The following is a 13,034-nucleotide window of genomic DNA, read 5'->3' on the forward strand; positions in this document are numbered from 1 at the left end:
TACAGCATGCCAAGCTGTCTTTTACAGCTTGCATTGTAAAATTGTGTGCAGTGTAGCATGGTCACTTATGGGGGGAAAAAAAGCAAAAACAAAAACTGGGGGAAACCACAGTATTTGTTTGCTTGGTTTAACAGTTTTCAATATTCAACATGAACCAAATGCAGACTTGGCACTACGAATGTTGAACTTGGGTGCACCTTATGCATGAACTCAACTCCTTTTCAGTCAATAAAGTTCTTCTCAGCCAATTTGATCTTTTCTTGGGACTTTTGACTAAAGAAAAGATCAAATAGATCTCCTATCTGCTGGTTCCACAGCTTATCGCTGAAAAAAGGGTATAGCATCAACAGTAATGCTAAGCTCTGTTCAAAAGATTACACTGGGATTTCTGCCTCCACAATGGAAGGTCAACTACAGGGGTTTATCTTGGCCCTGGTCATCGTTTATGTCAGCACTTGCCTTTATCGCTTTAAGAAAATGATATAGTTTGAAAATGAGGTGGGGGATAATGTGCTGATGGACTGGAGTTGCCTAAGTTGTGTATCGAGACAGTTCAGGAATGAACGGACAATAGAGCAGTTGGCTAGAAAAGTGGTGTAATGGGTGTAATGCGTTGGATCGAACAGAGGTCTGATGCTTTTGTTTCAGAACATGTGAATGTTGTTACTCGGCACCTATAAAGAATGTATGGAATGCATTTTGTTGACAGTTCAACATCACATCAAGAATTCAACACTCACAGCGCTCATGTTAAGAAGAAAAAAAAATACTGTAGCATGTAATGAATAACAGTGGGCTAAAAACTACATCTGGTGAGGATGCCTTGGTCTTGACTCATTTGCTTGCTCTATGGCCGCAACCCTGAGATCAATAAATGAGTTTAGAAAGCAAATCGAGTTAGTTTAGCTCATACAGAAGCAGGGATGAAATGAACTGAAAAGATAAAAGCGTGGAGGATTTCACGATAACAACCACACACATGTACTGTATATGGTCTTCTGGAGAGAAACACTCCCTGCGACCAGAGTCCCCCCAGCAGTAGGCAAGCAGCCAGCAACCACAACAGTTTATTTTCCTGCTGTTGCTATAGAAACAGCCAGGCTGTCAAAGCTTCCATTCTCTCTCTTCGTGTCTCTCTGTCACACTCACAATTTTAAATCATTGTGCCCAATTTGCATAAAGGTAGAAAACAATAGTGCTGAACCATCTGCCTCCAAAACGTAAAGCTTGTAAATGGATCCCTTCCCTATCTTACATTGGTATGTGGGTGTGTTTGTAGTGGAGAAACTGGTTGCACAACAAGCCAGACCCCAGAGGGGAGGGGGGGGACCTTGAAGTGTAGTCTTGAAAGCATAAATATCAGGATAGTCTCTCTGAACATATATTGTACACTAGTTGTGCAGCAGTGTAGAAAACTGCACGCACGTCTTTCCTCTCATCATTCAGAGGCTTGTGTTTGGCTAGCAGATCTTAGTCTGCTAATGAATGGAGCCTACTGATGCTGTGATAATAGCAGGTATTTGTGGCTTAATTGCTCCTAATTTGCTTTGACTGCCATGAGAGTCTAGTCACAGAGCTCCCGCTCACACGAGGCGAGGCCCATGGTGCGAGGCAAATAAAAACAGTAATAAACAACATCAACATTCTTCGGGTGATGGAACCAGAAGGACAACTTTACCATGGCCTCTATCTGAAATCACCCCCTCGTTCACCTCAATCAAGCACTCAAAAGGTTACAATGAGTGGTAAACCAAGATTTCAGACAATTGGATATATGCCATGGCCATTTGGCTACTTTTTGTTCCGTGATGGGGATTTGTGAGGGCACATGTAGGCTATATCTGAGCCCTGTTCTTTAGACGATACGTCCTTACATCTGGCTCAGTCTGCACCATGGGAAATCATACTGCATTAGCTGCCGCCAACAGTTCTCGTTTGCATTGTATTCAGGGATGCACAGACAAGAATCACAGTATTACTTTTGATACTGAAGAAAATGTCAAACATAATGATTATGACTCAAGATCTGTAGTTAAACGTGTATTAATGATGATCATTTGAGAAACTATCACTGGAAATTGGAATTCACACTGATTCCAGCAAAATGTGTTTGATGTCTGTGTCTTCAGATTTAACTGAATTACAACTCTCCAAGGAGCACTGAACTGATATGCCCAAGATATTTCTCAACATTTTCAGGTCTTAAATGTGATTCATTTCAGAATAGCTACAGGCCAGAAGAGACACTGTGCACGGAAATGTACTTGAAACAATTTAGGGAAAAGCAAGGCCCCTTTTTCATGCCAGAACTGCTATCTTTCCTTTCCCCTCTTCCCATTTCAACACCTTCTCCCACTCTCTCTGCGTGCAGCTGAGAAAACAGCCCTTGCCTTTAGATGGGCCATGACTCTGGGCTCCAGGTCAACTTCCCTGGTTTCCTGACACAGTAAACTACCAACAACTAGATGGAGGGAGGGGGAGGACGGGATAGCAAGAGAGAGCTGGAGAGAAAAAGTGAACAAAAGCAATAAAAAACAGGAGGCACACCAAGAGGGAGGAGGGAGAAACAGAAAAAAAAAGGAAGGGGAAAAAAATCCAGAGATCTCCAAGGTTTCCACCACCTGGTTTGAGCTCCAGGAATAAGAATTTGATTACATGACTTTTCCCCTACAAATACAGAGGGAGGATTGTTGGGAGAACTGCTGCTACAGCAAATGAGACTGGTGCGAGTCCAGCTCTGTACAGGTCTATAGAGTCTCACAGCTCGGAATTTTCCCACATAAAAAAAGAAGAAAAGGTTTGAGCTTGAGCCTTCTTCTTCACTCCGCTGACAGTGGACAGTAGAAGGCAGGCTGTACATAACATTGGAACTGAAGACAGTGCAGTTTAAATGGTTGATAAAAGGAAGCCTGAGAACTAAGAATTTCACAATCAACAACTACTTCACTGTAGGAATAACTCCAACTACCCCCTGTGCTTTAATTGTGCCCCTACATTTTTCAGAATAAGAACACTGCTGTGCTGGGTGATAATCATCACCACAGAGGTCCACATTCTTGGGAACAATCAGTGTTTTTCATGGCTGTTCAACTCTTAGACGGAGAACTCAAATGGGCTGTAACAAAGAGAAGGAAGTGGACAAATAGAGACTAGGAGAGACGCACACAAATAATATGGAACCATTCCTTGTAGGCTGTCGTCCAAAATTAGGTGGTCATGGAGTGCGGAGGGAAAAAAACTGATATGTTGCTTGCTGAGAAGTCTGCTCTACAACTGTGTTAAAGTTAACAGGAAAAATAAACTCTTCAATTAAGAATTTGTCATCGCATAATTCCAACATTATGTAAGAATTACAGGTTTACAGCATCCCGCTTGGTGGAAGTAGCTACGGCTAAAGAGAAGCCACAGTGATGTATGTGATGTATGAATGTATGAACACCTCTGACACTGGCACAGGACACCCACCAGAAATACAAGACCTAAGCTCCAGAGAACAGAATCTTATATGGAGTCCACACTGTACATCATGAGCTCATATATATTCATTGATTTCACTCAAGTTCAGTTAAGTAGAAATGACATTAACAACATTATGTACAATTATCAGGCTATCACAGAATTATCTTATTATCTGTGTGTTATGATATTTGCTTCTCAAATGTCTGTGGGTCTTAACCAATTATGATGGCTTTCAGTAGAACTAAATTTTGGTCCCGTAAAGCTGCAAAACTATGTATAGACAGGACTACAATTTCAGTACTGTCCCTCTAGTTTGGATGAAAATAAACTCAAACTAAAGCTGAATGTTAGCTTTTTAAACTTACTATTACACTTAAAAAACATTTTGTTTTTAGAATGAAGTGAAGGCACACCAGCAAAAATATGCCACTGGCCAAATACTGGACTGTATATTGGAAACCAGCATTGTTAATGGACTGTCTGCTGATTCAAAAGCTGTGTCATCTGAGCTGTAAATATCCAAATGGGCATGTGCGCTTCACATCTTGCTTTATTTTGAAAGGGTGAATACACTTTCAATGATACAGTTGTGCAGTTAATACTGAAATAAGATGTGATTACTAAGACCTTAAAGTAGATACAGGTGGCAGGTTTTATCAGCCATACTTTGCAATCGAATTTTGTGCCGAAGAATCACGTTTAAACAAATGAGAGCCAACGAGATGAACGACTTGGAACAAAAGCCATGGACACCAACCCTAAACTACATTGTAGAATCTAAGTGGTTATGTTCATTCATGTTGTCTGTGCTGGTTGGCTTAAGTGACAAGCTAACAGGTGATGACACACCTGTGGTCATATTAATGACATTATAAGACAAGAAAAAACAAAAAAAAAAGTTTTTTTTCCAATCTAAAGTGTGGCGTTCTGCTCTTTAACAGTTGTGGACAGGTTATGAGATGAAAGGCCTGCAGGCATGAATGAGTAATGCTCAGCTGCCTCCAGTACTTAGACCTAAGCTGTGAATAAGAGTGATGAACCGCATACTCATTTGTGACAAAAGTCAGCTGCACAAGAATGTGTTAATCATCCCTAAACAGAGGACACCTGTTTGAAAGTCTTATTAGAGGAAAAGGGAAGAGGTGTTCCACATTTTTCCACCACTCCCCTCTGTCCTCTCTGCTACATTCCTATCCTTCATTACAAGTTGTGCAACTGCTGTTCCTGGATGTACACAGACAAAGACAGGGGGAGAGGCAGAGAAAGATAAATGGAGCGTGAGAAAAGGGCATAAATGACCATTTATATCCAAAGTAACACCCCTGAATATCTGAGCTCTGCTTTATTCACAGGATGATTTCAGCGGCATGACAATAAATAACCAGGTGTGCAGTGAACAAACAAATCCAAATGTCCAGTCACCCAAATTCTTCTGAGAATGCCTCTCTTCCTGTTGTGGCAGCCGGGTTTACCTGGGCAGGGCTAGTTCTTCATATCTGCAAGCTGTACCTGACACTCCTTCGCAAAGTTTCAGCCCACTGATACTTGAAAAAGTTCCATACCATGACGGTTGACTCACCAACACTGGGCATGGCCATGATGCATAAACAAGATGGCAGCATTAGCTTAGGCTCAGTAACAAATCACAAACCCCAGGGCTAGTCCGTCTGAAGCCACGCAGCTATCTGTACTACACAAGTAACCACATGCTAAGCCCAATGCTGTCGTTTCTTGTCGACAAAGTCTCTCCACACTACCCGAGAAAATCAGAAAAAGAAGAACTATGGTCAGAACTTAGCCAAAGAGCGGTTATCAAATTAGCTAAGCAAGCTAACAAAGCTCATTCCCATCTGTTGCCATCATTTTCTGCTGGGGTTAAACCCGAAATAACGCGTGAACTGTACCACTTTTAGTACTCTCGGTTGTCTTTGTACTTACACAACGCTTCTCGAGATTATCCAGGACACCATGTTTGCTGACTTTGTTGTGCAGGGATGTGCCAGAAGTAGAAGACAGCCCCGGTTTTAATGTTAAAAGCTAGCCGTGTCGCCGTGACCGTCTTCAGACAAAACTTCGATGCGTCCAGGACCGAACACCTTATCTCGCTGTGCATCAGCCAAACATCGTGTCTGAAAAACGTCCGACGTCACTGCTATGTCTTGAAGGCCATAGCTAAGCGATGAAACAGCTATCCAATATGACTCCTGTTGTTTTGTAGCAGACTCTTCGTCCCTCCAGGTTTCCTCCTTCCCTTTCTACACTACTCCTCAGTTCCTGGCACCAGAACGGTGCTCAGATAGCCGCTGACGTCTCCAGGAAAAGAACTGCCTCCCGAACCTGCTATTGGCCAGTTCACTCTGTTTACAAGAAACACCAACTATGATTGGTTGGGAACGTTTGCTCATGTGACTTTTGCGTTTAGTAAAATCGGTGGAATTTCAAACTCAACGACCTGTACTCTGATTGGTCTGTCTTCGATTCGTGGCGGTTTCTAACCAACGGGAGAGAGAAGCAGTGAGGGGCTTCTGTGGAGTTTCCAAGCGCTGTTGTTGGGGAGCGTTTCCTAACATGGAGACGGAAGATGACCTCGTTTTGTGTCACTGCATGGGCGGGTCCAAGTCTTCGACAAATATGCTTGCCGAGCACAATATTGGTAATGAAGAAAGATGTTTCAGTCTATGTTTTTACTCCACAGCGCAAAAAGAAGATTTTAAATAAACCTTCCGCGAAGGTAGGTAGTGCGACCGCCCGCAGGAGGCACACAGTGATTAAAACCAAGTGCCCACCTCGTGGCAAGGCAGTAGTTAGTTACATTATTGATCCATAGCATAGAAGTCAGCTTAACAGATATATCATTTAGTCTAACAGTTAAACAGTCAGTGTGTCTTGTTTTGCAGAAAGAACACATAAAGTCATTTGAGGAGGAAGAGGAATAAGAGAATAGATCACAGATGTAAATTTCTCACTTTAATCATGAAGAATACAAGGATTTGTTTCTCAAGAGATCAATCCATGCAAGTAAGTAGAATAAATCAATACAGGATTTTTAAGATAAGATAAACCTTTATTCGTACACACATTCATATACACATTGGGGAAATTAGCAAATTTGCAGCAGCAAAGAACAAGAACAGTGCAAAGATAAGTTTAACAACAGGAGCCTATAGAAGTAGAATATAATATAAGTAGAATAAAAAAGCTATACAGTATATACAAATATAACAGATTGCACTGTAGTAGATGAAGTGATGCGTTATTGCACCAGTCAGAAAAACAGTATTGCACAGACTTGAATGAGGATAAGATATTGTACACGAGTCCAGTTGAATGAACACTTCTGGGTGTACAGTCTAACAGCAGCAGGCAGGAGGGATTTGTGGCCAGTATTTAGAATAAATACAATGGCCACGACTGGAAGAAATGTAATGCAACAAACTACTAATATGTTATTGAGCAGACTGAACGGTGCTGCATACTGATTTAAACTGAACGATTATCTGTGGAGCGAATCCCCAGCGCCGTGAAACGGAGCCAAAAGGGAGTCCGAGCCGTTGCCCAGCGACATACTGGGCTGACAAGGTAGCACCTAGGAGAGACAGTAAGTCAGCGGTTGTGCTCAGAACTGACCAGAGACCTGGCCGCGGAGCCGTGGCAGCAGCAGTGTTGCATTTGGGAGGTGTGAGGTGCACATTTGAAATAAAATTAGAGAGCCTTTAGTTAGTGATATTGTCAAACAGGTTGTTAACGTCACATTGATGCACTGCGTCTCTAGCAGCAACAATAAAATACACACATGGAACGTTTCACCAGTTTTCAGTACATCTCTACTCATTATGATTTGCAAATATTTTTGTTTTGGGCAGGATTTTGCAACTGTGTACGGCATTATACAGCATTCTGAGGTTATCAGTGCAGCAGATGAATACAGTGTGGAGTTGTTCTCTGTTCAGCTGTGATCCTCTGATGCTGTCCCAGACAGGCGACCAGAGAGGCTCCACTGGGAATCTCCCTCACACTGCTGCACACTGCAGCAGCCGCCTTCATGAATAACAAGTAGCTATGAATCCAACCCCCCTCCTCCCCCGTATGCACATACTTGCATCATATGTACACAAAACACGGACATATCTGCATGTGGTCACAAACATGCACATCTGCAAATGTATGAAGGCACGAGCTCATAGCTTGCGCGCCCAAGCTCACACACATTTGTGTGCTTAGATATCATTATCTATACACACAGATGGACACGTGCACACAAAGAGAAAGACATGCTGGAGCTCACAGATGGGGTTTGTGTCTGCCAAGTGCTATGTATGGAAAACTCTAATGAATATGATTACAATCTAAAGACAGGACAAGACAAAGGCAGTCCACTGCATTTGTAATTCAGGTATCCAGTCGAGAATAAATGAATCAAATCATTACTTCCTCAAACATCTTCTTTAGCTGTATTTTGCTGTTGTTTCACTACAGTTTCTCTTATATCCACATATATTCTACATTATATTCCATCAAAATGTTGGCCTTGAAATCCTGTTTTGCATAAGGTAACAAGGAATTCCAGGTTTAGTACAGCTGTAATATATGTTTGCATAATGCACATTTGAAAAACTTGTGATTTACAGTCACATGCAGACAAACAGGGATTCCTATTTACCAAGTCAGAGGAATCATACATCCCATTCACTCGACAAAAACCCTGTTGAGGAATCCGGAGCTGTCACGCACCCGACGGAATTAAACAACTGTAATGTGGGTTGATAATCTACATACCTGCTTCTTGACTCACACATTGTGACATTCTGATCAATGACGTTCTTAATATTCCACCTTTTGTCTCATCTGCTTACTTGGAAGCAGTTACTTATACGTTGGTTACACGATATCTTCATCAAACACATCTAACTAGGAGCATAACTAGGAGCTTTCAAGCCTTCCACAAGAACATATTTAACCCCAACAGCTCCTCTTCCCCATGTGTACCTGTAACATTAAAGCCCCTATTTATGCTTTCGTAAAAACATGTTTAAAATGCTTCCAATAGTGTAACCTTATATTTACAGAAAAATGAGGGCTTGAAATGGCTAGTAGGTACAAAAAGTTCTGGAACTGGTCTAGTAGATGGCAGCTGCAAACAGGCTGCAATAGCTGCAATATAATCCTGTGGGGCAACTGTGTCTAATTAAAGTATGTCTACTAAAAGTGCTTGTTTTGCCACCGAAAGGCTCAGACTGGCATTCTGTGTCTGACAGCACACTGGAAGAAAATAGATGTGTAAATTGCTCTCAAAGACTTGAGACTCCATTAATAATCAAAATGGTCATGTCAGAACGTGTGTTGCCAATCTACTGACTTCGCTGACTTGATTGGTTTGACTTTGGTGTACAGGGGGTTAGTTCGGATCTGAATAACAATCTGAGCCCGTCAGTGGCAAAACAAGCACTTTAAGTGTACATATTAATAATGTCCACTGTCTATGTAGAATGAGTGAAACTAATTCATTATAATTGTGTGACTTTTGATCCAACACAGTATTTGTGTAACACCCACTAGACTGATGCAGCAGTACATCAGCAATCTTTGTGTTCTGTGAGGTACAATCACAGTTGTCAGTGAATCTGATGGCTTTGAGGAGAGTGACATAACGGCTGTTTCTGGTTGAACAAAAAAGGATCTTACTCTTTAACAAAAAGATCTCCTTCTTCTTCCCCTGTAATAACAGTCTGAGCCTGCCAATAGCAAAAACACTTTTAGTGGACGTACTTTGATTGACTGACTGTTGCAGCCCATTTCATGGCTGCTGGTTGAGGAGATCTACTTGACCAATTCCAAAATGATTTGTACCCAATAGTCATTTAAAGCCCCACATATTTTAAAATAGGACCTAAGCTAAATATTGCAAATATTCACCTACTATTCATACTGATTCACTACCATGTTATTTTTGTAGTCTGTTATTCACCACTAAGCACAAATTCTTTACTCAAGTTTTCAACTTGTGTGAATTGATATCTGCTTGTGCTAGAATGCCGCTATATTTAATTGGGCAGCCAAAAGTGAAAGGAGTAAGATGTAGTAGGACAGAGATTTTACACAAAGAATGCCCAGAATGCTGTGGCTCAGTGGTGGAGCGAGTAGTCCACTAATCAGAAAATCAGTGGTTTGATTCTTCCAGAGCACATGTCAAAGTGATTTCCAAATGTTTGTGTGTGAATGGTTGATCCCCCCTCTGCAGGTTTGTTCGAATGGGTGAATGTGAATGTAGGGTGCTTTGGTTGAAAAGACTAGAAATGCGCAATACAAGTCCAGTCAATTCAACATAACTCCCCCTAAAAACCACAAATGACCCCTTTTATGTTTCTGTTTGTGTTAGATACCTACTGGGGGGGGGGGGCAATCCCTGATGCCATTGTGCAAGAGGTGGACTGGTCACCAGCCAATCACAGGGCTGACACATATATATTCACACCTATGGGCCACTTAGAGTCACCAATTAACCTCTTTGGACTGTGGGAGGAAGCTGGAACACCCAGAGAGAACCCAGTCACAGGAAGAACATGCAGACTCACCCCGTGCACAAACTGCACACTGCATTTCTGCCGGCCAGCATCGCACCACCGTGCTGCCCAGCTGTTGATACCCAGTGATGGACAATTCATTTCAACTCAAAGGTTCCCGCACCTATGGCTATGGGAGGACAACAGTTCTTCCTCCCTGTGTCATGGTTTACAGGCCTGGAATATATATATATATATATAGATATATATATATCGTAACACAAAGACTGCAAGCAGGCTGTGACTGCTAGCTTTGTGAAAAAGTGTCTAACAGCTCCAGAGCCATCCAGCTGCCCAGTGGTCACTACTTGATTTTCACATTACTACACCTGCTCAATAAACATGATGTAATGTGCAAATAAGGCAAGAAACACATTAGTCTCACTTCTCCATAGTTACCACAGTGCTTTTCCTTTGATTTGTTTCACTTTCTCATTCCACCACTATCACCCACTTGTGATCTACTTTTTGCTTTTCCTTCTTTGCCTTTTCCCTCTCTTCTTTCTTGTGCCCTCAGTGTGACTGTGTTTCTTCGGCAACCCCCCTCTCTTTCACTGTTCTCTCCTCGTGGTGTCCTGCTTCTCTTCCTCCACCTCTCCCTTTCTTTCTTTATCTTCTCTCGTCTTCCTCCATCATTCCACTCCACTTTCTTTCTTCGTCTTCTTCTCTTTTATACCACACTGGAGGTCGCTCCAGGCAGATTGCTTTCTACGTGCCTCGCACACCAGCCCCGATACTATCCTCAAGACCAGAAGCACACTAGTGTGCAAGCCTCCATGGAGCCACATGCACATAGAACACACACATACAAACCTTCCCTCTCTTGGTCTTCTTCATTCCTCTGCCTTACGCTCTCCTTCAGCGGTTCTCTCACTATCTTGGTCAGTGGAAGATCTTACAAACGAGTAAATCTACAGTGGAAGAAAGAGACCAAACATGTTACTTGCATTCTAATTGAAATATGTAAATACAGTAGAGCAAGATTAAGGAGATGTCAAATAGAAAAACAGTCAGCAGATTACAATGGAGGTGATCCATACATATGATTTTACATCACTGATCAGGATTTGATGGGCCCATACCAGTATGTTTGCTAATTTTATCTATCAACTACAAATAGTGTACGCTTCAACCTTTTACAGCCCATTCTTGAAAGCATGCTACACATTTCTCAATTTTTGCATGTATTTTTTCTGCCAATCAAAGTAGCCATTGGTTTCCATTAATTACAGTGTGATACGAAAATCAATTAGCAGCCTCTATAATGATTGCCTCAGTTGCGTAATCCAATAATGCATGAAGTAATGCAGATTAAGTACAGAGTGATTTGCAACATGCGCATGGCTTTCCCTCAAACAATAGCATAAGTGGCAAAAATGAATACAGATTAGATATTTACTGACATAGATTACATTCAAGTGTCATACTACACAGAAAAAACAGCGATTACCTGGATCAAAACAAGTGATTTGTAGTAAATGGGACTTGCTAAACAATGGTGAGGTCCTTCAAGCACTATTTCCCCCCCCCCCATATATATCTATTTTTTAAAAGTATCTTTTTTGTGTCTTGTTTTGCTTATAATCACTTCTTTATATGTAAGGAATTGTTATATATTATTTTCATTTATGCCACTGTTTGCACAAGGTGGACCAAGGAGGGTTGTTAGGTCTATTTTACGTAAGTGCCCTGTGTACACAAGACACAAACCTAGATAGATACACCGTGTCAAATGCTGCAGTAATAAGTAAAACACAGGCTGCAGAATAAAGCAGACTTTAAACCAGCGTCAAGTAATGAAATGCATGATATGGCTTAAAAGATCATTAAACCTAACATATCTACAATTGATCAGACTGGCTATGGCGGGCACAGATCAGGAGCTGCTGCAGTTTCTTTTTATGAGTGACACTTAGTTGTGTGGAATCTCCCCAGCTGTCTGTTCAGGTATCATGGAAATGATTCAGACATGGTCAGCTGAACTCACAAACAAAACCACGCTGCCATAGCTCGGAATTGTAACTGTATTTTCCTCCTAGCCTATAGCAATAGTAGTAGCAGTAGTAGTAGTAGTAGTAGTGCTGGGGGGTGCTGGGGGCCGCTGACAGTAGTCGCGGTAGGTTTACATGCGCGTGCAGTTGTAGTTTCGCGAGAATAGTACTGATGGGGTTCGATTGTGCGGAGGGACACGACAGTGGTGCGGTCTGTGAATGCCTTGGGATCCAGCGGAGAAACACGAGTATGGATGGCGGCGGTGATGCGGTTCAGTGTTCCACCGTTTTTTCATGCTGGGAGAAAAGAGACTGACGCTCGAGCGGGTGGAGACTGCCACACATTTAAATCCCCCGGGTCGGTTTTCAGCGTTTACCAACGATTAACTTTCCTTTTTTTCATTTTCTTTCTCCCGTTGGATTCTTTAGAGCTCTTTAATGTCGTAGATGACAGGTCTGTAAGGGCGTCGTGGTAGGGAAGTTTTTTCGAGGGGGGGTTTTGACCAGCGAAGGGCCATGGCAGTCGAGGCTCGGCCGGAGCTGGTCGGGAAGCGGTTCCTCTGTGTCAGCGCGGACGAGCCGCCTGAAATCGGCGACTACGGTCGGTGGCCGTGGAGGTCCGGTGTCATACGAGCCGTTAATCGCCGTGACAACGACAGTCTGGACCTGACGGTAAGGAAAACGCTGACTTTGTCCTCTTCTTTCGTCTGTTACATGCAAAGCAAACGGTAAAATGTCTGTGGTTGGTGGCTAGCCAGCGAGGCAATGGTCCAGGCTTGCCAGGCGGAAATAATTTTGTGGCTCACTCGGAGGTATCACGGCTCTTTCTACCGGTGGGTCCGTGGCTCGTGTTTAGCATTGTTGCGCCAAAATGTTTGACATTGTTGCGTGTATAAGTTTGCCTTGTTATTTGACCACTCGGGTGAGCAAGTTAATGGGAAGCAGACATCCAGCAGGGGGTTGTGGGAAGCCAGCAGCTAAGTTAGCTTTGGTTCGGGCTTATTTACATCAAAAATCTCCCAAC

General features: G+C 42.5%; 2 protein-coding genes across 4 annotated transcripts in view; one reads left to right on the forward strand and one right to left on the reverse strand.

Annotated features, from left to right (window-relative positions):
* The window catches only part of reep3b (receptor accessory protein 3b), a 73,571-nt gene extending 67,841 nt beyond the window's left edge, over window positions 1-5,730 (reverse strand). For all 3 annotated transcript variants that reach the window (XR_011585767.1, XR_011585766.1, XM_070852508.1), the window contains exon 1: window positions 5,398-5,730. Coding sequence is in view for 1 of the 3 variants with exons in the window: in XM_070852508.1 (XP_070708609.1) it covers window positions 5,398-5,429 (32 nt within the window). In the remaining 2 variants the exon portion in view is untranslated. The remainder of the gene's footprint in view (window positions 1-5,397) is intronic.
* Window positions 5,731-12,329: 6,599 nt separating this feature from the next.
* jmjd1cb (jumonji domain containing 1Cb) overlaps window positions 12,330-13,034 on the forward strand; it is a 111,781-nt gene continuing 111,076 nt past the window's right edge. The window contains exon 1 of the mRNA XM_070851305.1: window positions 12,330-12,682. Coding sequence (XP_070707406.1) covers window positions 12,527-12,682 — 156 coding nt within the window. The 5' untranslated portion in view covers window positions 12,330-12,526. The remainder of the gene's footprint in view (window positions 12,683-13,034) is intronic.

The sequence above is a fragment of the Pempheris klunzingeri genome, chromosome 20, assembly GCF_042242105.1.
Source record: "Pempheris klunzingeri isolate RE-2024b chromosome 20, fPemKlu1.hap1, whole genome shotgun sequence".
NCBI lineage: Eukaryota > Metazoa > Chordata > Actinopteri > Acropomatiformes > Pempheridae > Pempheris > Pempheris klunzingeri.